The following is a 27641-nucleotide window of genomic DNA, read 5'->3' as shown; positions in this document are numbered from 1 at the left end:
CATGCCATACCATGTCTGTTTTGCCACAAATGCAACCCAGATGGTATATGAGGTGGGGAAAGGATCAAACAATCTGCTCACATCACTTTCACATGTGTAAGCCACAACATCCACTTTAAAAACAACACATGTATTGATAAACGAGCACAACTGCCTCTTGTGATCCACTACACCTCTCCAGGGGAATCACGATAGTGAGAGCATACCTCAGTGAGCTACACTGTGCAGCAGTAGAGGAAGAGCTTCTTTTCCTTTCAATGCTGAGGTCTGTCTACTACTCTGCAGTTATATCTGCACCTATTATGCAGACATCGTACATGGTAAAAAGCTGGGGTTGGTAGCTGCTATTTCTATGGCAACATAAAATACAAAATTCCTTGAGAGCAGTTCATTAAAAATCTATATTCCTCAGTGTATTTAGTCTTTAAGAATAATTTAACCTTCACAGCTTAGATAAAAAAGGAAATAAATTGTCAAGGAACTTGTAAATAGTGTAACCGAACTTTATGGAGGCTTGGTGTTCTTGCAATCTCTGTATTACCAGTGAATCTGATATGGAACAAAATGTTGCGGATCTGATTATATTAAGATGAAAGTTTTGGAGAGAGACCATGTGTTTTCCTGAACATGTCCGTTTCTCATATGTAGAAAACCCAATAAAACCCATGGAGAAGTGCATGTAGTCCCAGGCCGTGTGCACAGTTGCATGTAGTCCAAATGCAGGCCATCTATCCAAGTTCAAAGGAATGTACTCATACACACTGTCAAATCAAGCAGCAGAATGCAAAAGTTTTTGTTAAATTACTATTTTCTGTCTGTCATGCAGTGTATGAATGTGGTGGCAATCAGAAGTTAACAAAATTCACAACAAAAATGAATATGTTTAATTTTTAAACTATGAAAATACAAGTCAATCTTTTCTTTAGGTGGATTATCACTGCTACCATATGGGAAGCCTAAGTCAGAGACTTTTAGAAATAATCTTATTTACAAATAACACACAGTGAACTAGACTGGTATATGTACAGTAACCTGCTTATGTTTTCTCCCTGACAGTAGCTGGCTGTCTCTCCCTATAAACACGATAAACAAAAACCAAGCATCATTTCACCTCCATGAAATACAGCAAAACCATACTGCAGTCAAGTTTAAGCATGTACTGATATTGTCATACATACGACTACTTTTGAGCACAGAAAACATTGTCTTCATTTTGCTGAGGAAGGAACATAAGGAAATTCTGACTCTGCAAAAATCAATGGAAATTTTACCACTGAAGGCAGGACATCATCCAGAAAAAGTAAGTACCAGACTTTCAAATATATTTCAGAATCTATTATGGCATTAAATGCAGTCAGAAAGCACTGACCAAGTGCAGCAGAGTATATAAAGTATCGTGCTTTATAAAGCTATAAAAAGAGTTTCCCAAGACACTCTTCTCCATATTCTGCCATCGCTTTACATTAATACATGGTTGAAATTTCAGGCACTGGGAAACATCCTCCTCTGCAAAGAAGCCAATAATTTAAAGACAACAAGGTCACGTCAAAGACGTGCATCAAGTGTTCAGGGAGGAGGAAGAACAGAGAAACAGTACTCTGAACTTCATTTACACATAGTGCACAAGCAATAACACATTTTAAGAAGGAGGAGCAAAAGGGTGGAGGTTTAACCCCTTCGATCCAGAATAATTTGCTACACAAGGTTGAAAACAGCGTTGAAAATATTTTCCTGTTATTTGGTGGGATTAATAAACTAGCAGATGCATTGATATTGTCACTGAAGAATAAATCCCACTTTCATCTTATACATTCTGAAATATTTGGTAATATTTTAAAGTCTTTCATACAGCTCTAGATGTGGATCTAGAGGTCTAGGTGCAACATGATGCTTCCATACCACATGGGATGAAACTGAGAACTTAAGATGGAGCATGCTGGTCTTACAGATTTGCTCGCTGAATTAAATGAAAAACAGACACCTTAACATAAAGCATAAACCATCTAAACGGAGGCTGAGAATACAGCTGAGCAAGTGCCGTGTTATTCAGTCCAGCTGGCCAGAGCAGGAAATGATACAGAAGGTACAAAGTTTCATTTCTACTGGGATCTGTAGTGTTCATTTCTGACTGAAGATGACAAAGCTAGAAAGAAGTCGTGGACATAAATGTGATGTCCAAGAATAGAGAGATTAATTATATTGCTGTAAATCCTACTGACATCAAGGCAAATATACAGGGAGGAACTCATGATCCCAACCATCTGTTTACAGATAAAGGAAAAAAAAGGTTTTCAGACCCTTCAGATTTTGAGGAAAACAAGACAGCGCTGGGGGGGGGGAAGCCAGCCCAGAAAACCTCACTGAGCAATCCTGATTACAAAACTGAGAATCCACACCTCTATCTTCAAACCTTTAAGTGTTTAGTATGAAATAAACCACTCTCCCACAGTAGTGTGAAACACAGGAGAGAGACATGGGTATGTCAACAGCACAGAATGATTAAATTGCTTTTTAGTGTATATGTCTCCATAACATCAATGCATCTCTGCTTATTATTACCAACACTAAGAAATGCTGCAGAGGAAGGTGTTAGAGTGCATCTTCAACACAAGAACAAGGTTGGATGCATTCATTTACCCTAAAACTTCTCCAGGGCATAGATAATTGCTCTTCATTTTATTAATTATTCAAAAAGGTATTACTGCTTTAATTTGCTTGCTGTGCACGCAAGGCAGTAAGTTTGTTTTGTAATGAAAAATCTCATTTGGAACGGTATAAAATAGATGCAGCAGATTGTCTTATTTTGATGTCAGCCTGCTTTTTCTGGCTGTGTGTTTCATCAGTGTCAATGGAGCTACCCTCAGCCTTAAGCAGACTATGCTGCTTCTCCCCCTTCTCTCCTCAGTTCTCTCTCAAGGACAGAAACTGTGGTCATGAAAATACAGATTGTTTATGGTAAACATCCTAAAAAGCCATTAATTATTTTTGGCTGCCATAGTATGCAAACATGCCTAATTTCTGTAGAAACTATGAAAATCTCTGCACTTCCAATCAGACACGACTGGGTTTATACTAGTACATCACAAACTCAGCAAAATGTATGAGATCCTAAGGATTAAAACATAGTTGTAGTATTTCTGTCCCTTTTACACTCTGTCCTCTAAAAGTGAAAAGTATTTCTGCTTTTTAGAGCAGAAACTATACTTCATGCAGTAATGATGACAACCACATGGATTCTAAACAAAAACAGTGGCTTGCATGAACAAGCACCCACTGTACTGCTAATAGGCTAGAGAGAAGCACTGCATTATTGCCTGGTAATACAGTCATAGTTTTCCATCTCTGGCATTTATTCAGTTTTCAAGTGTGAAAACTTAAGCCACCAAAAATCTATTAAGAAGAGATTGAAACATCACTAGCACTGAAAAAAGCAGCTCCTGAAATTAAAGACAAAATCAGAATAATGAGGTTAGAGGTCCTATCCTGACAAGGCACAGATCTGGCAGTGCAAATGGGTTACAACAACTTATTTGCCAGTTAAAAGATTTCTCCAGCATGGAGTCATCCCAGTCATCATCCATCCTCCTCCCTTCACAGTCCAGGAACAACAGGGATGGGGAGTGACAGGGTACCACCATGTTCACGCTACATATGGCTAGTTTGACAGCCCTTAGGGTGCTAATCTAGCCCGCACAAGATAGAGTGGCTGCTCTACTTATTAAATTAGGCTACTCGAATTTAAATTGGTTGGGAGGTGGCCAAAGTTCTGCTAGAACTGGCATGCTGCAGTCAGGGCTTAAATGCATCTTTGTTCAACATCTTCGGTTGCACGGAAAGATGCTTACTTCAGCTGAAGTGTGAGCCTGAGCCTAAGCATAACGTCTTCAATACCTTCCTCTCCATGGCTTTGTGAAGCTAAGTGGCCTGACAAAGACACATTTTGTTTAGTGGTCCTCATGCCTTCCACTCCTAATAACACAAGTGCTCCAGCAGTTTATCATGAAGAAAACAAAGCTGGACTTGTCTCAAGATTGGGAGCCTCAAGCCTGCAACACTAATTAACTAACCTGTATTGATATATACTAATATATACTGCACAAAATAGGGTAACTAGCTCTTTATATACAAAAGTGAAAACCATATTCTATACTAAGAGAGAGCTTTTGTGACTCCACCGCAGGGGCATGGAAATTTGGCCACAAATGAGAAAGCTCCATAATCAAAATCAGAACCATTTTACTAGCAGTGAGTAACTAGCAATGAGGCAGCCTGCAGCTATAACACAGCTGACAGAAAGGATTGGGGCTGGACTGCTTCTTGTGGAGAAAGTAAATGTGAATGTCTTTCCCATCTTTTTTTGAACCAGGGAAAACAGAATAGTTTCTAGAATCACAAATCAAAATCAGTTTCAGGAAGAATGTAGTGAAACTGACTGCCAGGCTACCACAAGAAAAGTGCTGTTTCTACAGTTAAGGGAAACCTTGAATCCATTCATGGCGCTCTTTCTCTACTATTCAATTTTATTCTTCATTAAATGCTACTGGTTTACTCTCTAATAAAGCCAACTTCTGTCACAAGATTTATAGGCATGCTGTTTGAAAATACATCACCTTTTTCAGTAAACAGAGGCAGGAAGGAAGCAAAAACATTATCCCCCCCCCCCCCCCCCCCCTCTCTTTCCCCTCCTCCCTTCCCTTCCTCCAACATACTGGTTTCATGCTGGTTGCTCTGCTTCTGGATGTGATCATAAACTGGCTCAAAACATTTGCCTTGCAGGGACAAAAGCCCAACAATTGTCTACACAGATCTGCATTTCCTTCTCCTTTTCTTTCTCTCTTCCTCACAGCATCTACCTTTCTCACCTTCCATTCTTCTTTCTTCACTTTTTCTTAACAACCATCTGGTACATACTTTAGAAGGCACATTGCAATAACTGAAGGGGAATCACTAGGACAAAACTTACGCATCCCTTAATGCTTTACACTTTGAAGGTGTAAAGAAGGCCAGCATGGTATACCAGCAAGCAATGAAAAAACAAATCAAAACAAAAATAGAGAATCTAAACCACATACTTGTGGAAAAAATTCATGTTCACAACAGCAAACATTATCCTGCAATGTAAAAAACTGAGTGCTTTTTACAGCTTATATTGATTAGTCATTCTGTTCTTTCAAAATTTTCCATGAGTTTTGCTTGCTCCCTTTGTTTTTGAAAAAAATCTTTTACACATACTTTCCTTCTTGATAGTATTAGTCAATCTCAAAGTGATTTACAAAAGAAGTCAGTATTATGTTTCCTATCTGTCAGGCAGGAAACTGAGCTAGAGACAAGAGATAGACCAAAGGTCAGATAGCTGGCTGCTGACAAAGATAAGGCTAGTTTCCATTTCTCCAGACTTCCAATTCAATGTCATAGTGAATATCTCTCTGTTTCTCAGTCTGTGGGTAAAATTAAATTTTATCAAGATAGTTTCCACATAAAATATTTAATAATTGTAAATGTACCATTTTGCCAGAATTTTTTCTCTAGAAGTGGCACACAATACTACTCAATTATATTTGAATATATACTATATATTACTTGAGCAATAACACTCAGTCTTCTCTCCTTTTAAACAGAAAACAGATTTCTGTACACTGCAGTGAAGACCTTAATATACTAACATCATAAATGCTGCAAGATATTAATCATCTAGGGAATCACAATGAGACGCTACCTACCAAATTTTTGGTCAAACCTCCATGCTGGAACGTGTGCATTGTGCTTCAAGTTGCTATTTGCTGGCAGAGGCACTGTTACATAGATGGGGCCATTCACGGGGATTGGAGTCCCATCGCTGTTGAGGAGATGAACGCTGACGGCAGTGACAGGGGTGAGGTCATACCTAGTGCTGTTTCCTACCAAGAGAATGAATTAACATTGTGACTGCAGAATTTTCCAGAATTTAAGATACACCCATGTGGTCCATGACTGCAGTACTGCACCAACATATTTCTCAAGGGATGGTAGTAGGTAATCCTCCCTGCCTTACAAAATTCACAAGACGACAGGCATATATGCTCCTGTATGTTTCACTTAATTTTGGAAAATTCTGAAGAAAACTACAATGCAAAGATCTCCTGCATATATTTTCTCATCTTAGTTCATATTAAATAAATATGCACGATTATCACAACCATAATCATGGCCAAAAAAAAATAATCTCACAGGCCTTTATTAAAGATTTACATACCCATATGATAGCTAACAAACATCCAAACATGCAGTGACACTGCAAGGATGATTGGTCATATGTATAAGAATGCCAGGATATATCTCCTTTGGCCTTTCACTGAAATAAACCAAGCTAAATGGATTATTAGGATACACAGTATCATCTTCTTACCTATGTAAGATAATATTCTTTATGTTTAAACTGCATGCCAATGGACATTACTTCATGACAACATGATTTGAAAAACCCTTCAACCATTTAACCAAATGAAACAATGACAGGGAAAAATACCACACATATATATGTATTCAGGGGAAAAAGGCTTGAGGTTTAAAACCAAGGAGATCTGGCAATAGTGGCAGTAGTTTAAACTGGAAGAGATGGAGCTTCCAGTTTTGCAAGGGGCTTGAGCTACCCGGGTTGACACTGCTGCTGGGAGCTGCAGCCCTGCCACCAGCTTCCTGCTGGCTCCGGGGGTTGTGCAGCCACTCCTCCTGCTGTGGGGCTAATCTGAGAGAAGGAACAGGGGTGCTCGGTGGGCAGAGAGCAGGGTGCTGCCCCTCCTGTCATTCTGCTGCCTTGCATCAGCATAAACAGCCTGTAAAAGCATATGTGCACCCAACAGTGGTATGCCACCTGCCACACTAAGGCACAACAAGGGGTCTTCAGGAATACGCAGTATCTCAGTGACAGTGTTCATTAGGATGAGTACATTCGAGGGAACAGTGGGAGAACATTAAGACCTTTATGATACTTTTTAAGAGTGAGTAAGTCTCAAGGAATGGCCTTTATTAAATTTGGTGTCTCTGAGTAACAGCTCACCAAAGTAAAGACATCACCAGGAAAGTGGGTGGGGTGGGGAAGTGGCAAAGGGAAGGTAAAAAAGAGACAAAATTCCACAGAACGAAGTTCTTCAGATTTTGCAAGAGGTGCCAAACTGAAGACATGGTAAATAACCAGAAGTAACTTTGCATGTGCTTTATTTACTATGATGCACATTTTCCCCAGATTTCAAGGCAAGTGTCACTGTTGCACAGCTGACATGCAAAGAGCATACACGCTGCTTTGACGTACTGTGAATGGAAGGGCAGAAGCATATGTTCCAGAGGGATTAGAGTGCTGAGAAAACAGGCACTCTGAAGATGGCCATATAAGAAAGCCACAGAGCTAACAGAGAAAAAAACAGGAAAAAAAAGGTTTGAAAATTCAGCTAGGGCACAGGGGAAGGTTGTCAGCCTACCCAAGCATTTGTATATTATAGGCTCCAATGGTGCACAATATCATCCCCTTACAGCCTTAGAATATAAACCAGAGAGATAGAGGAGGGAATCGGTGGGGAAAAAAGACGTTTCTTTATTCCTGATCGTTCAATGCCTCTGCCATGCACCTGTAACTTCTGTCAGACTGATGGTTGTCCTCAGGCCACTGGGCCTGGACCACTAAGTTTCTCAGGCTGGTTTCAAAGAAATAAATTCCTCTTGCTAAGTATCATAACCTGACCATGTTCTGGCATATACAAATCCCTGATAATAGAAGGTATAACTTCAGATTTTAGAAACATTTAGATTAATATCTAAGATTAAATTATGTTTTATATTTTACTTATTTTTAGGTATTTAAGATTTAAAATTTTTCTTTCATTACTGTCTTGATAAAGAATTATCTGCCCAATATCTGTAAAATTGAATTTTTAGCCCCAGAAAAAAACATGGTAAAACACTGTTTGCATCTTTTTTACTTAAGATGCACTGACACTTTGCTCAGTACTGGGCTGAACAAGTTATATTAGAACATGAAGAAATTTCTGAAATCCATTGACCTCTGGCAAGAAGAAATAATCCTTCAGTTTGCCACCTTGCACAGTATGTAAATGCTCATTAAAAAGATACATTTTTCTTTTCTCTGTTGTGAAGGTAAATTAAAGTCAATGCTTATGAAACTCTCGCGTGCTATGAAACTGATAAACACATGCACAGATTAAATGGGAATGCAGTTCAACAAATGTCAGCTTTCATTTATTTCTTGTCATTTTTGACATCTGGTGACCTGTAAAGAGCTCTAAAAATAATCAGAGGAAAATCCACTGTGACTTAGACTTGACTGTTTATAAAGAAACAATCAGCCTATGAAACCAGCAGGAGCAATGGTTATTAGCCAGCTTGGTCCATTACTGCAGATGATTGAAAGTTTTGTTTAGGTCAGCTAAAAGGACAAGATTTTATGAAACTATCCTACTGCTCTCCAATTAGTGATTAATACAAACAATAATCTAACACTATACAAGCATGTCACTACTTGTAGCTAAATTCTCTGAAATTTTATGTTTGGAACATGCTGATTCATGCAATGGATTTTCACTTCTCCATATTACTACTTCAACACCCAGCTGGGATTTTGTGAAAACCGTTGAACTAGTGGAGAATAGGTTTTAGTTAAACAACTGTAGTCACTCTTGATAAATACTAGCCAGAGAACTTAGTTGATTGAAATAAATGGGAGGACCTCTACAGACCTCTACAGACATGTAAATAAACCATGAAAGAATAGAGAAGTAACTGGGGGGGGAGGAGAGGTGGGAGAGAGGGGAGAAGAAGCAGTGTTCAGGAACATTCAAAACTTTCCCATGAAAATTAATGCGAAGTTCTTTTAGGATTCTAAAATTTGTACATATTTTTCTTTTTCTCTTGAGAATGGAAGTATTAAAAAATCCTCAGCAAGTGGTGATTTCATTTTTTATTCCTTCAAAAGATTTTCAGGGGAAATCTTCACCAAGTTGCTTGGAGATGAAGAAAAGGAAGTCAATCCAGGTTTAGGATTTTAAAATTTCATGTTTCCGCAGCAGGAGAAACTTCTACTAAAAACAGAGGACATTTCACCTATACTATAGTGCGTATACAAATGTATTGTATTTGTAGTCTGTATTATACCATACCGAATACTACAGTATTCAGAAAACAAGGCTATTCTCAGTCTCTTAAACCTAATTTCTTTGCTGGTCATTTTGGTCTTTTGTGACATACTTTTACTTGAAGGCTAATGAAAGTCAAATCCAGGCTCCCCATGCTCAAGTAGAAAGGTTCTTGTCATTGAAGCATACAGAAGACTAAAAAACCAAGGGTGCACTCATCTGTTTTGTAGGAGGCTAGGAGGGTAAAACAGGAAAAAGATGATGTCCTGGTTGTGTAGTTCCCATGAAAGGTGATCATCTGAAATCTTGGAAAGACCTGTTTTCACTAAATAAATGCAAGGGTGGGAAGTTGGGTTGCAGAGTACTAAGGAAAGATTTGGGAGAGAACAATCCCACACACACTGTCAACAGTTTCTTCAGTGGGTTCAGAGATAAAAAGAAAGGAGACAAGGAAGTAGACAGATGAGTAAGATCAAGTGCATTCTTTATTTTTAAAAAAGATAAAGAGATATTTGATCATGTCTGAATATGAAGAGCCAGAGAAAACTGCAGGTTGAAGATGAGAATAGGGAAATGACAGATAGAATGAGATAGCATGAGATGGAGCAGACAGAAGGATTGGGGTAAGGCAGCAGATACATTTCTAATTGTAATAGAAAAGGAGGTATTCAGATCTGTACAAAGGGAAGGGTAAGTTTAGTATGCCTTTTTTTTTTTTTTTTTTTTTTCCTTACAGGGAAAAGCTAGCAAGCTCAGTACATAGTTTACACACATGACCTAGCATTCAAAGTCACCTAGATCAACACATCACAAGCAAATGCATCCTGAGAAACAGCAGGGAGGGACCTCAAGGGGTTATTTAGCTTGCTTCAAAGCAGGCTCAGCTAGGGCTGTGCCATCCTCACAGGTGATTATCTAACTGTACAATGCCCTCAAGCAATTGATCCTAGGCTTAAGCTATCCTCACCATAGCAAGATTCTCCTAATCACCAGTCTGAATCTCTCTTGCTGCACTGCAAGTCCACTGCTTGCTTTCTAACCAAATACAGACAGAGAAGAAACATTATTCTCCTTTTCATACCAGCATTTTAAGACTTTGAAGGTTTCTGTGTCCAATTCTATCTTCCCCTAGCCTACACAACACCAATTATTTCAACCAACAGGCAGTTGCAATCATAAAAATGTATTACAGCTTTGAACTTAACAGTGGTTGTGTTTTTACTACGAATTGTCATTGCTTTCCCTTTGGTGCTAGATGAATTTGCACATCTTTGGCTAAAGCTAGATTCAAAAGTATTAACAAAGCCATTGAAACAACTCTTGGTTGAAATAACAGAGTATTAGATCCTTGATAAATGGCATTTTATTTTTTGGAAAAAAAAAAATGGACAAGAATTCTATGGCTACCTCAAGTTAAATTCTCTTTTGTCCCTTCATGCTAACCTCCATTCTTATACATGCATGTGTGACACATTTAGCTCTAAACTACAAGTATAACAAACTTTTCTGATTTCTCAAGGCCTAGGAGTCTTCATCTTTGTTATTCAGTGGTCCGATTTAAAGGACAGTGGACCTTGCTCTCTTGCTTATTGGAACAGCATTTTGATAGGGCAGTTGAACCTATCACATCAGCCAAATTTTAAAGAATGTTTGCTGGAATGGGGAATAGGAAAAATTACATGGTCAAAAGTGGATCCCTGGACTAATATGAACTCAGAGCAAAACTAAAGGAGTGGGTTACCTGTTCCATTTCCATCTAACCCCTGCAAATAAGGAAAGCTGTCCACTTCCCAGGGTGAACTGGCTGCAGTCAGATATGCTGTCAAATCACTGTAGCTAGTGTTCTCTGGTAATTTCACAGATCTTCTCTGAAAGTGAACTTGTGGCTGAGTCCGTGCACCTAAGAAAATTAAAAGTGACTTTATATCCAATGCGAACAGAATATTTAGGTGTTCATATTTATGGAAGCACATTTACATTTTTTTTCATTATAAATTGCAATAGCTTGAGGACAGAGACATCAGAAGACTATCATAAAAGAGGCAGAAAACCAGTATTTTTACATTTATTTTGCAGTTGGCATTATTCTTAAGCAAGTATTACAGAGCAAAATTGTGAAGACACCTAGTATCAGAAGCTTTTTTGACAATGTTATTTCCCCAGATCATCTCCAATTGCATTACACACTTCTTTTAATTAATATAATTTAAACTAAAACTGAGTCCAGAGGTAGGTCATGTAAAAGCTTAGAAAAGCATTCGGTTCCTCATATTTGTTTAAATTTTGTTTCTCCTGAAATAGTCAGATAAATGTAGTTTATACTCTTTAAAGTAATTTTCTAAGAGACAATTCTACCCATAGTCCCAATTAACTTGAGCAATTTCTGTATAAAATTTTTACAAAGCTTTGGCCATGTTAACTATCTCTAGTACTGAGATAATAGTCGCTTTTTATTTAAATCACTGGATAAAAAGATTTACTTGACAAAGCTTGGGTGAAAAGAATTTCCATATTCTCCCATGCAAAAAACACATCTAAACAGAACCAGATTACTTGGCATTTAAGATTTCTCTCTCTTCCTCTGTCTTGTGCAGTTTTAGTGTCTTTTTCAAGATCACTAGGTGTTAATTGAAGGGTCTTTGCTGCAACATGATTTAAGACTGTTTCATGTACTACAGCATTTCATGTCTCATTTAAATCCCAGTTTATAAAGTCAATAGTCTTTTTCAATGGATGCTCACCATTAATACTGTTTAGCAACACACAGCAAGACTCCATCTGCAAGTTTGTGTGTGCAACATGCAAATTAATTTTTAAATCAAAAGCTATTGTATTCTCCAGAGCTCATTTTGCATACCCACAGAACACTCCCCACACAGCACAAAATCAAGAGGCAAGCAGTTTTTTTCTTAATTCACATTTGATTACACGGTTCAAAGATGTCAACTCAAAACAATTTTGCTTCTTTTCCCCTATTAGTCTCTGGCAGACCTTTTAGGCTACATGTAACTTCACTTCAAGAAAGATTAAAGAGCTTTACTCAAAACTCTTAAGCTTTGTTAACTGTCAGTGTCATTAACCAGGAGACTGGAATCTTTTCTTGCACTATTTTCTAGCAGGAGCTGTACTTACGAGCAAACATAAAATTCTACAGAACAAACTTTGTATCAGCCAACAAAAATTGCTATGTAGGTGGGCAACAATCTCCAGAGCTGATCATTGTTTAGCTGTCATTTCTCTGGTAATTCTGCAAGAAAAAGCTATAAAACTATTTTTCTAATTTCTGAAACATGTGTTTACCGCTTTCAAGACTGGCAATTTCCTTACATGTTTAAGATAGTCATTAAACACCTGTGTGAAATGGAAAGCAATCTCCCTTACCCAATTTCTAGGCTTAAGTGGAAAACAACATAAAAGACTAAATAAATTGACTGCAGTGAACTTGAGGAGGACTTATCTCCTGAGTGATCTCCAGTACTGTAGTAGTTTGCTGTGCCTCTGGGACAGAACTACTCAAGCCCTTGGGAACCTCTTGACTGCACTGCTGAGGAGGCTACTACGGCCTGTAGAGATAAGCATCCACAGTAACAAAACCAAAAAAACCCCACCACAACAAAGAAACCATCATTAGATTATCACTAAGAGTTCAGTGTAAAATTGTAGGATTTTCTGCTGTCTACATCTCTGGTTAAAATGAATTATTCAAATTGCTAAGAACCGATATTATATTTCCCAGGAGACAAACTAATTAAGAATTAAAAACAAAGTAACTGTTGCTGAGTCTGTAACACTAGGAGAGCCAGGACCTGCCAAATTTTAACTAGATGGAGAGGACGCAGAAAGCCAATCTCAGTTTCTTTAATCTGACTGGCAACATAAAGTGTTCCTATGGCTGAGACCCAAATCTGGCAGGAAACCTGTGCAGCAATCACCTCAGATGAAAGTTTGAAGGTGGAAGAAGCAGCTTTCTCTGTAGATAGTGCATATGCATAGAACAAATCAGGGCAGAGTAGTTGATTCACACCCTAGATTAACAAACTCCTTGATACTGATATCCAGCTGAAACTTGCCACTCACCCTGACTCTACCCTTGGCTCCTCAGTTGAGTCTCCCCAAACTCAGCAAGAGACTTCAAAGGGGCAGAAGACCAGGAGCAACCAGCAAAAGGTTTGTGAGTGAAGCAGCTACCAAGGCTTTTGCCTTCTCTCACCACTTTGCTAGAAGATAATCCAATGACCTCCTTTAGCAGAGGTCATAGAGGATTTAAGGTATATGTTTGGGAATAGACTTAATGAAGGAATTGGAAGTGGTAAAATGGAGAGAAAGACTTGTGTTGACCAGACTCTTAAGAGTATTTTTTAACAAGTCAACACTTACCACTGAGAGTGTATTATTAGTATTGCTTCTACTACTGAAGATGTCTAGATATGACTTATAAAACCCAAACAAAACCCAAACACATTCAAGTATAATATTGACATGCGAGCTCTCTCCACTTAGTGAGTGCCATGAGGTAAAGGACTGCTGAGCACTGATCTTCTTTAAACATCCTCTTGTCAACACACTGGCCATGACTGAAATGCTGTCAGCTCCAGTTTGCCAGTGCACACCTGAAGACGTAACCATCTCAAGGAGTCCCCGTAAGGCAGCTCTTGTCACGTGGATGTGTGACATGTGGCACCAACACTGACATTTGAGCTGCAATCTATGTGAAGTAACATCTAAAGTATCATCAATTCATGCTCTGATTGCTCATATGTCAGAGGCAGACAAAGGGTACCCATACACCTCCCATTCACTGAATGCTGAAGTTCAGCTTGTCACTGTGCTGGTATTAAATAACTTAAATGACCCAGTGGCTGGCAAGCTCCAACCCTCGCAATTACTGACTGAGCACAGCAGTGGATTATAATGCCATCATGAAAATGAAGCTGGCTACATCAACTCAGACAAACTTCTCAATTGCATAAGTCGCTTGCTTGATTAGTTATTCAAAAACAACTGGTAATTTATTGTATCAGACAGGCTTTTTATTTCCCGGCCTTCTAACCCCAGTGTTCCCAGCCTGTTTCTAGTAGTGCATTCTATTTTGTTCTCATTTTTGCACTAGGGTAACACCTGATCAGCTCTTTTGAAGTAGTGCAAAATTACTGGGAAATCAACTGGAGAAATAAACAAGAAAACTAGGCCACAAGGAATTTGGATCGAGACTAGAAAGGCTCCATTCAAATGCTGGTACAATGTCTAGGCTGTCTTTCATTTAGGTTTCATCACAAGACAATTCCCACGAAAAGGTCACGTAAAATAATTTTTACTGGGCAAGACCGAGAGTTCAAATCTCAACCCTTAGAATATTCTGGGTACCACTTTCTTCCTTTATCTTCTTTTTCTTCTATACCAGCAGAATCAGTTAATTTATTTGTTTATTTAAATATATTGTGAACAGACTGGATCACTTCACTGAAGGGAGCAAAGTTATGTGGAAAATATTTGAGTGTCACTTGGCTGCTAAATGTCCCTCTAATATCCCTATTTTTTTGAAGAAAGAAATCTGTAGAGATGAAAAGATTGGTTTTTTAAAGCCAACTGTATAATATTAATGCATTTGCATAAGAGTATTTAATACCCCATGCTAGTAGAATACTGTTGGTAAACGTTTCACGTTTTGTCTAATGGAATCCCTTGCATTTTAACACAGTTCACCGTCCATCTAATTTACCCCATTAGATAATGTCAGCTCTCAAAGTGCAGAATATATGTACAGAAGCTGTGCTGTTCTCCAGCTCCTTCTGAGTGTTCCACCAGCTACCTAATTTGTTTAGTGCTTCTTCAGCTCCAGTTGTATCTAGTGCTATCATTAATGAAAAGCCTATTGTGTCTGGATGGTTTCTAACTGTAAAAAAAGATGTCAGGAAGGCATAATTGAATTATATTCCCTCAGATAAAACAAGGTTATCTTGGAATATTATTGAAGATAGTAGTCCCTAGTTTATTAGCTATCTGGCAGAGTTTAAAATGATGGTAATCATAATACACATGAATAAGACGCATTTTATGTTCAAGAAAAGTGCTCACAGGAAGGATATCCCCTTGTTTTGGCTCATCAAAGTATCTTTAAAAATTTCTGTTCTTTTATTAACAGACTCACCTCAGCTATCACATCAATTGGGCTAAGCTAGGTCAGACACCTAGGTCTGATGAACATTTTATTTTTTACAGTGCAATTCAGAAAACACAGTGTTCATCTGACTGATACTACAGTTGCTTTAATTTCTGTGTTTGGCCTTATGAAAAGGTGATTCGAACTTTAGTCTTCCAATACAGTGGGTTTCATCTTATAGCATGTGCGTTTGCAGGCAGTCTGATAAGGGTTCCACAGGAAGTACTTAAGAAAAGCAAGTTTATATAGGATATACAACAATGCAAATATGAGAAATTTTCAATTTTTCTATACCCTACATTTCTAAGGCATCCACAGTAGGAAGCAAGAAACAAAATACAATCAGAGAAAATTCTTAAACAATAAGAACATCAGAAAATGTTTACTGCAAGAATGGTTAAATGAGGCTAGATGAAAAAACATCCAACAGATAATGGAAGAAATTTAATCTCTAGCTCTCTCAAATGGCACACAAAGTCCAAACTTGTTTATTACCAAGTTATTCAAATTCCCTAGTCACAGCAGTTAGGGATGACTTTAGCTATTAATCAATTTGGTAAAACTATCCCACAGAGGAGCATTCCTCAGGGAACTCAGAAGTTAACTCCCCACGAAATACCAGTCTCACCCACTGGATAGAGTTCAGAAAGTATTGGGCTGTCAGGCTTTTTGTTTAGTGTCACTCAGATTTCAAATCTGACTCCCCAAAATCAGCATACCTTGAAATCCTGAGACTATCTGGACTACATCGTCATAGACCATTAGTGTAGCTGAGCGTTCAGGAAGAAGGCCGAGACTCAGTGAAGAGAACACTGTGGGAGAGAAGTGGTTTAAGTGGGATATATTTGAATTCTTATAAACATAACCCAACAACAACAGCACTTACTTTTTTCTACATTTTTGCAAAAGCAGGCCACCCAAAAAATGAAAACCACATTGTATACGTGACAGAAACCACATGCATTTTCTAAACCAAATAATTAAATTTCCAGGATAATTATTATTGAACTAAACAGCACGTTCTATGCTTTGACTCCTACAAGTCATGCATGGTAGCTCAAAGTACGTAAGAGTGCAGTATAAAGCAGGGTTTTGGGTTACAGCTCCACAGAAAGACTTGTCATTACATAAAGAGGAGTGAAACACTAACTCAGTCTGACTAAATTATTTTTTTTGTGAAATAGCTATACTTTTTAGGAAGATTTTAATGAAACTTAACTTTCAAATACTTTGAGATACTTACATAAATAGTCATAGAGGCAAAGTATGATGAATAAGCCTGAATAATTTGCTTTAAAATACAGCATGTCCTTACTAAGTCGCCACCTACACTATAGAAGTGCTATATATATATATATATATATATCAGAATTGTCATTCTACCAGTGGTGTGAAAGGGGACAGATAAATGGTATCTGCTACAAGAAAGGTACCTGCAAGGACCTCCTTTGCCACTGGGTACTGACATTCCTTGCAGGGGGCTGTGTCTGCATGCACACACATCTTTGGAGAGTGAAGAACATGATGTAATTTCATGCCAAGTTCTTCAGACTCAGAAGGCCAGAAATATGTATGGAATTAGCCATCAAGCACACCTGACTCCCACACCCATAAAAACAGTAAGAAGTAGACCTGCCTGCAGTCCATGCATGGCTTTCAAAGATAGAAGGAGAGAAGGAGATTAATGAAGACTAGTAATTTTCGGTAACTGAGCACCATCCCACATATGCACCAAGAAAGTACCCATCCCATTCTGAAATGATCACGAGCTGAGGAAGACATTTCCAGAACCGAGTAATAACAGAACAGCACAAGATCTTCTGATTTTCTGGAGCTTCATAAATTTCCTCTCAATTAGTATGTATTACTTAATTCAAGAGACCATACAGATGTTAGCTACAGAGAGACTGTACACTATTTCTGTTTTAAGAAATATTCTCTTTTTAAAGACCAGAAGTTTTAGTGTTTGGGACAAATACTGGAGAAAGCAAAAGAAACTAGGAGAAACATACTGCTAAGAGCCACCATCTAAAAGATTATCTTAACAACATATATGAACATTAGAAAAAAAATCATGTTATTGCAAGTACAGATGAGAATTTTCTTTTCAACGCTCTACATGTGAAACAGATCTACACATCAAACAACGTAAGTATAAAAGCCTACTGCAAGTAGCACTAAGGCCACACAATTACAAAATTTGTTTGTCTTTACTCCAATAACTTAATTTGTATGAAGAAAGCTAATATAATTTAGACACCCTGGGGAGCTCAACACAATAAAAAACACCAACATCTTCTTCCATATATGCCAGACTATAATGCATATATAACCTCTAAAACTTCCCTTGGGCTTTTCTGCACAATCTTTTCTCAGCATGACAAAGGCAGAAAGTCATAGTTTTTAAGGCCAGCAGGATGACTGTGATGATCCAATTTTACTCCTGTATAACTACAGCCTCCCCTGAATTAATTACAGCTTCAGTTCCAATAGCTGTGCTTAAACTAGAAAATGTTGCAGAAAAACCATCCAATTTTCTTTTAAAGGTGCCCAGTGGTGAAGAACACACTGCAATGTCAGCGTTCTAGTAAATAATTATGAGGGCAGTTAAACTACGTGTCTTTTTACCCATCAAAATTTATTGAGGTTAGACTTCCAGCCATTTGATCTTCTTTTTATACAAGCCTGCTAGACAGAAGAATTCTCTTACCTGTTTCCTGTTCTCTATGCAGGTACTGATGGACTAAGATCAAATTACCCCATGAACTTTCTCTCTGGTGAAGAAAATAAATTAAGCACTTCCAAGCCTTTCCCTGTAAGTCATTTCTCCAATCTTTTAAGCACTCCTGATATAACCCTGCAGTTTTAAACATTTTACTTGAAGCACGGATCCAGAACTGGACACACATTTCCCTGAGTGGCCACACCAAGGACAAGTTCTGAAATACTATATATCATCTTCTCAGTCTTTACTGTATTTTACAGCTAGGGATCAGATTATTCTGCATTTTTGCATTGCTGCATTGGGACGTTATTTTTAATCATTCATCTACCATGACTCACAGAGTCTTCTGCAGAGTCACTGCTTTTGAGATGAGCTCTCCTCTCCTAGAAACACTACGAGCATCCTCTGCTCCTAAAATTACATTTTACTGCATTGAATACCATGGTTTGCTTTGACTGACCCTACCAACTAGTCTGAACTGTGCTGCCTCAGCAACTTCCCTCTCTCCATCACACACATTGCTCCCAAATTGTCCTCTTAAATAGGGACTACCAGTCACAATTTTTTATCTTCCAAATTATTTACAAAGAAAAATCTACGCACAGCTAAGAGCAGATAGATGATCACAACTTCCATCATGAACACTTCAACAACTCAAGTGATGTTAAATTAATGAACTGTTAATAAGTGGAGTCATGGCTCTGCTGATAAATAGTTTAATGGAAAAAGCGATCTTAATCGTTTCCTCCTACCATTTATTACTATGTAAATAAATAATCCTCCTGCTTAAGTGGTAAGGAGCTAGTAATTATTTTTGTTAATATAAGAAAAGTTCGTTTCTGCTGAATTATGAAAACAGAAAACCCTTGATGCTTACCTCTTAAAGATATTACAATAATATGAGTTCAGTGGCTGCACAGCTTATCAGCGTAAGATTATAACTAATGTATATAGACTGTGATGGAAGAATCCTGATCTTTCAGCAAAGTGCTGTTACCGTACTTCAAACATTATCACCCTATAGCTCTCAAACCTACTCCCTGCTCATGGTTATCATTTCTGCATTTGAAGTAAACATGTCTATAGTTAATTTACCACAGCACACAGGACAGCATATCAGCTTAAACCACTGCTGTGGGTAGAATGCTACTCCGTATGGTGTATCTGCTCTATGAGGTGACAACTGGTAGCACTGTTAAAAAAGCATTTTCGGGAACTAAGGATCCTGCTGTACACATGTGCCCAGACTGCACACTGTAGAATCAAGATTTAAATGTGATGCCTGTTCCCCATCATTCAACCAAGATTAAAAACAACAACAAAACTTCCATGGTTTTCAAAACTTCTATACTGTGCTGGCTACAAGCATGACAGGCATTTAAATACAGCACATTTAAATGCAAACAATTCTTGGAATTTTTCTAAAAATACTATAGGTATCTTAGTCAACACAGAAAATAACAGTCTAAGTATCTTGGGTCTGATCTTTTATGTTGTGTCCCTTTTAAGGAATAATTCAAAGAACAACCCTATTAAATCTACATGGGGTGTATCAAGTTGTAACTTGTTGTTTCTTTAATCAAAGAAAGGATTAAGTTCAAGGTACAAAAAGGAAAAGGATTCTACTCCCAATTAAATCAATGGCAAAGTATCTACCAGTTTCAGTGCAGGAAGATCAGAGGTGAAAGGAATCTATTTTCTGAGTTAAGCTCACATTTCAGCTGTGGAAAGAGATTTTGTGGAAACTGTATATGATTACAGGTCTTTAAACTTCAATGACTTACCAAAACAATAATGGCATGTTTGATTCCCTTCCCTAAAAATCAGTATTTAAGAAAAAGCAACAAGCAAAAAACCTAACCAGACAACCTCCAGGCCATGGAAGAGTAGTCACATTCAAAAGATCCAGGGTATGAGTCAGAAAGATATAAGACACAAGGTGAGAAAAGGTTCAGGCAAGAAAAGGTTATTGCATGCTTTAATCATATATGATTGTGTCTTAAGGAAGTACATGAAACATGCTGAGGAAGCTGCAATTCATCTTATTCAAACAGAAGGAAACATCAAGGAAATTTCTAAACAGCCACAAAACAATTATGGTTGGAAGGGACCTCTGGAAGTCACCTGCTTCAACCAAGCAGAGGAGTGTCCAGCTGAATTTTGAGTATGTTTAAAGATGGAGATTTCACAACCTTTCTGGAAAACCTGTTCCAATCTTTGATTACTACTACTGTAAAGAACTGTTCCCTTTTATTAATTTGAAATTCTCCTTGCTGCAACTCATTTCAGTTGCTTCTTATTTGTTCACCATGCACCTAAAAGCCTGACTCAGTCTTCACTACAGCTCCATTAAGTAGCTGGAAAATGTGGAAGAATACAGTAGAGGAAATGTAGAAGTCAGTCTATCTTACTTGAAGCAAGCAAGTTCAGATAAGTAAACAGCATGTTGAAATGCCTAAAGCATAATTCTGAAGAGATTCAAGTTCCTTTTCCCATATGAAAATATATTTGCTGCTTGACCTTGTGGCAATTCACACAGTCCTTCCGGCTATGCTGACATTAACAAATAAAATAGAGCCAAGGCATGGGATTGAACACTGCCCTGGTATCATTTGTACTATTTAAATATTAGTGCACTTAAAATGTGGCATGGCTTTGGCCTCAGCTAATTAACAAATCTGAGGTGATATTTAGGTGTCATCTGGGTATAATACAAGCCTCAGACTATTCCCAAACTACTTTCACCCTAATTGTGGCTGGGGATTAGAGGAAAGACAGATAAAAACTGGGGATGTGGCCTTCATTTAGATGTTAGGTCTCCTGGTCTGAAAGTCACTCTTGATCTGTTTTATTTAGCAGTACAGAAATAGTTTTCATGACTCAGTTTCCCCTCCTGTACAACTAACAAAAAGTCTCCCACTTCCCATAAAATTTTGAGGCATTCTGATAAAAACTAATATGCAAGTATTATTGTTATATTTGTTTGCCTGTGGAAGAAACAAACCATGCTAATTAAGCTAGAAAAAATCCTTACATCTGGATAACATAACTGCAGATTAAAACTGTCCTATGGACATAGCCAAAAACTGAAAGGTCAGAACTTCTTTCGTACACTACAGCCTAAAGTGCAACAGTTGTTGTTACACCTTGGGGGAGAAATGAACGAGTACATTATAGTTGCCGAAACAAAGCACTTGGAAACAGAGTTCCCATAAAGAAAAGTATCTGGAATAGATTTGTATTTTTTGTGGAGCTGTAAGAGCACCAACAGTTGTTTGAAAACTGACATAGCACAGTATCAAGGACAGCCAGGAGGAGAGCACATCTCTGCATAGCCCTGATGCCACAGTTTAACTGAGGAAGAAACCTTGCTTTTTTTTGAAACACACAGATGTTCTTCCTCCCACCCAGGACAGCAAGCATTAAAACACATCATACAAAACTGTGTAACTTCCTTTAGATGCAAAATCTTACCTCAGAACAAAAATAAAGATCTCTTACCAGGCAATCTTACAGGTTTCCATGGTGCAGAATTTGGCACATATGCATGTTTACTAGCAGTCACTATCAGCTGATTGCCCAACTTATACTGAAACTTGAGGAAGGCAGTGCCATCTGCTCCTGAGGTTCCAGATGCAATGGAGATCTGGTTGGTAAAAATCTCAATGAAGGCTTCAGTTACTGGCTGATGTGTGCTGGCATCACTTACATGGACCTTCAGCGTTACTTCTGTAATGACAAACAACCACAGCAATTATCGTCCAAAAAGCTTCTGCAGGAGGCAGCAGTTAGAACATGCTAGCACACCAATGATCAAAAAGACATCAGGCTCAGCACTAACCTCTGACACTTTGGTGCCAAGTACGACCTCTTGTCCTGGCCTGCAGTTCTCCATTTCAGGCAGTCACTCTTTAGAGACACTGCAGATTCTGCCACAAGCCAGACCGGGTCCTGAATTATTGACTTTACTGCTAACTCCAGCTGTGGAGGCATCTATATTCCACTTATGACTCACAAACAGCTGGGCAGCATATCACCAGGGGCAGGCAATATTCCTTTTGATGGGCAACATGTCAGTCTCACAGTAGCATTGTAATTCTAAATATGTGTGCTATCAAACATCATTTATTACTCATAGACAGCACAACATTGTAACTCTCTGTAAGGTCCCTGCCTCTCTGTGCCTCTGCTCTGGACAGCCTTTTCCACCAGCAGCAGGGAGAGGGAAAAACTGGCAGTGGGCTGTGCTCCTTTACCCATTCCTCAAAACATCTCTCTTCTTTGTGTAGCACAGGAATGGAGGTAATATGCTGTGATGGAAGCCCAGGAAGAAAGTGGGCAACGAAGTGGGCTGTGTTACAGTCAGAGATTTTGAACCCCAGTTGGAGAGATTGCCCCAGGTGGCATAGGACTTCCTTGGTGGGGTCTAACCAAGGTGGTGAAATCCCACAGGATCAGGTCCTTGTCCTCAAAGCACAGGATGACCAGGTGGGATGCAGAATGCTAGCAGTGAGGAAGAGAGGAACACTTCCCACCCTCCCTCTCTGTTCACTGCCCCTTTTTCCAAAGGGGCAAAAATGTCACAGCCCCTAGTGGTATCTGCTTGTCAGCCCTGACACTACCATACTGGTCCCCACATACAACTGGTGGGTATGAGAAGCAAAGAACTGATGGTTAAGGCAGTCAGGAAAATCATACATCTTGTAGATATGCAGTCAGAAGCTAACACAATGGACTACATTTTCCTTGAGTAATTTGCCATTTTTCCAGAAATTAATTACTTGTTTAAATGTTTCCAGATGTACAATATTTGTCCACTCCAGGGCACTCCTATGACTAAACCATGCATTGTGTCACCAGGCTTTTGTTACATAAAGTGCAGTGGCTTGTGCAAGACAGTCCCTCTGGAAGGCATTCCTCTATATCTATGATTATTTTTCTGCCCCTCCACTAGTTCCTCTGCCTCATGCTCTAAAGAGACAGCTGTTGTCTTTCTTCAGGAACGATGACTATGCATTTAGCAATGCTGTGTTGAAAAGATCCAACAACGGTCCAATGTCTCCACCAAACCACCCCTTGGATTTTTTTGTTTACAGTCACCTTGTTCTCCTAAATGAGTACCTACCTCCCTCTTTTTTCTTCTCTCTTCTCTCTCACTCTCCCCTTTCTCTCCCTCATCCTTGGAAATTCTGTTGTTCTTGCATGAACTCCCGTATCTCAGCTTACTCCATTCCCCAGTGTAGTAGATGATATTTTGCAAACTCCCTTTTTGTGTCAGGGTAATTCAGCTGCTAACAAACAAGATGCTCACACTCCACGTGCAACTTTTTCATGTGCTGCCCAGAAAAGAGGGTATGACCTCCTTTTTGAATATATTTAAAAACAATACATTGATTTCTACAGAACAGTACTGGTGGTACTGTTCTATTATTACAGTGTTAGGATTTTAAAAACTTACTTTGGTGTAAACCCTGAGCCAGCAAGGCATAACACCAAGAACAACGAAGAACTTAACAAAACCTCTGTTGTGAATTTCAATAGTGAAAGGACACAACTAAGTATGCTGAGAAATATACTGTAATAATATAAAATTTTAAAAGGGTGTCAGGTTCTAATACAAAAATATCAGCACTTCGATCCTGAGGGCATTTCAGCCAGAGAGATATCGGGCCCGTTTATATGCGGACACCTTCTGTCTGAACCCTACGGTACAGAAAATATAAATATCAGGCAGCTCTGAACAAAAACCCCATTAGAGAAATTCATCATCATCGCAGCCCTCACTTTAGAACTTGGCAATGAAGGATGCCAGTTTACAGAGAATCAGCATCAAATACATTCTAGCTATTAAAGATTCTGGACTTGTTCCCAGTTTTGCATTTAGTAGTCAAGAAAAGCAGTGTCCATACACTCTGGTGTGCACATACAGAATGCCTCCTTAGAAACCTTGCCTTGACCACCAAGAAACGTGAAATCTTGTGCATGCGAAAGGCAGCCACATTAATCAAAGGAGGAACACATATGTATTTATGTATTTACAAACTGTACATGGATTTACAAACGTGAGGGCAAAAAGCAATGTAAGTTTTTATTTTCAAAATGTGAAGGAAAAATATGCTTAGATCCAAAGCCAGATAGTTGTGCTGTTAATGTTTCCCACTTTGAATTGCCTAGCAAAGAATGCTGAAGAACAGATGCGGTTAAGAATAATGGGTCATGCATTAAAGAAAAAGCAAGGAAACAGGACAAGCTGAACATTGTGGTTAGCAATTTCAGTAACATGAAAGTTTAGCCTTTTCTAAAACAACCACATATAAAAAGGAACGAAGGAGCTCTGGAACATTAAAAACTAATCAAGGAAGAGGATAAGAAAACAACAGAAGTATCAAATCTATTTAATTCCTTATGGACATCCAAAATTCTAGAATAGAGACTGCTACTAAAATTGATCAAGAGACAAAGACTGATAAACAAAACTCTTCCTGCATACACAAATCCTGCTCTCTCTTCTCTAACAAGAGCTAGCCATGAGTAGGAAATGCCTTTATCCTTCACTCTACAGCTATATAAAGCTTTCTGTCTGCATCCTTCTCTCTTTCTGATAAGGAAGAACAAGGGTTTCCAAAATCCTGTTTCCAAACAGAAACTACAAAGGCCATCACCCAAGATGGAAGACTGATGTCCTGAAAGGCAATGGACTGGAACTGCTGTTCCAAACCACAGTCCCTAGATCAGACACTGGGCTTTTTTTCTCCTCTTTATTAATATTTAGACTTGTTTTTTCCTGAAACATAGAGAAAATACTAGCAGCCTGAACAACCCTATTTCCTTTTCATATGTTATCTTCCCTAACATAGGTGTGAAATGTATACAACTTGGTTAATTCAGGGCTTTCTCCCACGCAACAGCTCCTTTTTCTTCTTATCTAATGCAGCAGTGAAGTCATGAATGCTAAACCTTCATTATCACAGTAATTTCCACAGCAACAGAATGATTACAAGCTTTAAACTGGAGAGAAACTGTTGAAGAAAATCTCCTCTCAAACAGTGAGTGATGACAACAATCTATAACGAGAGACTACTATAAAACCTACACAGTAAGTTTCAGAATTGTTAGGAGATACTCAGGCACTTCTTGAGGAACAGGAGGACTGAAAAAGGGAAAGAAGTGAGCAGAGTAATGACAGCAAGTGATCCAAGATCAGTCTGACCTCAAATCAATAGGGGGGTCGTAGGCTGAAGCATTAGGTATACTAAAATAAGTATTTAATTAGAAAAACTGCTTAGAAGACTCATTATTAGCTAAGGAAGAGAGTCTTTAAAATATCTGGCAAACTTTTTAGTTGGTACTCTCAGCAAAACAGTGGGGATAAAGCAGATATATTATTCTTGAGTTTTACAGCCTGCCAGAGCAAGGAGCTCACAGAGAATTAAAGACACATGGACTCAGAGAATGAAGGACATCTGCAGTAAGTGGGGAACACAATGGAAGCAAGGAACTGAAAGCACTGCAGAGTAAGATGAACTCAGAGAATGCGAAGTGCTGAAGAGAAGCATGCTTCATTCTTTCACAGATTTGTGATACTGTTGTGCTTCCTATTATTTACTACAGCAGGAATATTCAATTACTAAGTTCTGAAAGAGCTTTGCTCTGTGCTACTAGTGAGGTCCTGGAGGGAGGAAGGGGGCATAAAGGTGTACAGTGCTGATATTTCCTCACTGCAGAGCAAAGCAGAGATAGCTGAGGTGTCAAACCCTGGGATGATGAATTCACCCAGGGCAGTTGTGATCTCTCTTGCCCCCCAGAGAGGCCAGCCACATTCAGGACAGGCTATGCCTGAGCTAATGGCCCTGTCTAATACACCTGGCTCCTGACCAGTGTGGTGTGACTTTTTCAGACCTGGGCTGCCTGGCATGTGATGCCCTGTTGGCTTGCAGTGCAATGCAGGTGGGCCCAGAAAGAGCCAGCGTAATTTGCCTGCACCACTAGCGTGTGCCCTGCCATTATATTCCTATAGGAATGTTTCATGTCCAAAGCCAGAGCTACTTACGATAACTTTATTTCCAGGAGATGGACAAAGATATTCTGTCTGGATGGGCAAAAAGACTGTGTGTCCCTGTCTAAAAGTGCAGCTAGGAATGGGCCACTCACAAACGTTAAATAATGCAGACCATCTGGGAAACCCTACAACTCTGTTTCAAGAAACTCAAAGCAAAGTGGAAAAAAGGTGGTTAGTGAAAAAACAACAAATCTAGGTTACATTCCACAAAGAGATCAAGGTTGAGGTATGTGTATGCTCTAGCAAGTTAAATCTAGCCTAAATCTCCTTTCTTATAGTTATATTCCTTTGTCTTTTTTCAGCAATCGCATCTTGTTTTTTAAACAAGTACAAACCAAAACTACTAGCTACAGCGAAACCAGCTGCTTAAGTGTAACTCCCTCCCACTTTTCTAGTACTAAAATTATTGTCAGCTATATAAAAATCCCCCAGCATCTCCAAGGTTATAATTTGGGAAAGTGAAATAAAAAAGGACAAAAAAAACCCTTACATGTTAGCATTCCAATCCAGAATCCCATCTGTCCTCTTAATCTGATTTTTGAGATTTTACTAAGTCTAAACTTTCCCTGAGCAATCCTTCCTGTGCCATCTGCTTTATGAACCATACTGCCTCCTCTGAAATACAAGTAACCTTAAGACAACTATTTCTGCAGTTGCAACACCTATTAGACTCACAATTGCTCCTTATATTGCTGTGAACTCCCAGTTTGGAACAGCTTCCTTCAGAACTAGTATCATCAGTGCTGTCTTCTACAACCAAACTCCTGAGAAGTGAAAAGCACTGTTGTTTTGGTCTTGTGGTTTGTTTTTTTTTTTTTGAAAAGCCAGTAATGTTACACAGAGAGAAAAATCCTGAGTGATGGCGCACTATCAGATCTCAAATACTGAAATAAACAGATAAAAGTTATGACACAGATTAGAAGTTAAAGATCACAATTTTACTTAGATCCCAATCCTGCAATTTGGTTTCTGTGCACACACCCCTCCGTCAAGCAGACTCCCACTGATGTCTGCTGGACAGATGATCTGTTTTAGGAGCAGGCTGACACAGGCAACCGTTAATCACTTATCTGTTCCTCTGGGGGTCCCCTATCCATGGACAATGTCAGGATATTACCAAAGAAAGAGATATTTAAATTATCTAGGTTTTGATTAGAGAAAGAAACTTCCTGCTAATTTAAAAAATGCCATTATGAACTTTATTTAAAATTGAAACCTCCGCTCTGACTGAGCTTACTGGCAACATGCCTGGTTTTGAATCCTACATGCCAGATAGATAAGCTTTTCTGCCTCTTAACCTTTCACCCATGTACAAGGTTACTCCTCAGCCAAACAATAGGATTTTCATTTATCTAAAGGAAAACATTGTTCTAGAAAAAGGAGTGTTCCCCATCCCCTAGCCACAAATGCCAACTCAAGGATTTACATTATCGTCATATTTCTAATGTACTGCATCAAGAAGGCTCTACTGAAAACCATACTTCAAAATAGTAGCAGAGTAAGTTCATACGAAGAAAAAGGAAACGTGTATGTAAAATTCCTCCAGAAGTCCAGACTCTAATATTCACTGATGTT

The 27641-nt window shown here is 38.7% G+C and overlaps 1 protein-coding gene across 2 annotated transcripts in view; it reads right to left on the bottom strand.

Annotated features, from left to right (window-relative positions):
* FAM171A1 (family with sequence similarity 171 member A1) overlaps positions 1-27641 on the bottom strand; it is a 93499-nt gene that overhangs the window by 15192 nt on the left and 50666 nt on the right. Inside the window, exons 1-5 of one of the 2 annotated variants that reach the window (XM_074900209.1) lie at positions 21849-21957; positions 21509-21736; positions 16002-16094; positions 10864-11022; positions 5721-5897 (exon numbers count right to left, since the gene is read on the bottom strand). In XM_074900209.1, coding sequence (XP_074756310.1) covers positions 5721-5897; positions 10864-11022; positions 16002-16044 — 379 coding nt within the window. In that variant the 5' untranslated portion in view covers positions 16045-16094; positions 21509-21736; positions 21849-21957. Of the gene's footprint in view, positions 1-5720; positions 5898-10863; positions 11023-16001; positions 16095-21508; positions 21737-21848; positions 21958-27641 lie in introns of those variants that run through there. The other variant, XM_074900208.1, reaches the window with a different exon arrangement.

Source organism: Athene noctua, chromosome 2 (assembly GCF_965140245.1).
Source record: "Athene noctua chromosome 2, bAthNoc1.hap1.1, whole genome shotgun sequence".
NCBI lineage: Eukaryota > Metazoa > Chordata > Aves > Strigiformes > Strigidae > Athene > Athene noctua.
The sequence above is the reverse complement of the archived record's forward strand: the minus strand, read 5'-3'. Positions and strand labels throughout refer to the sequence as shown.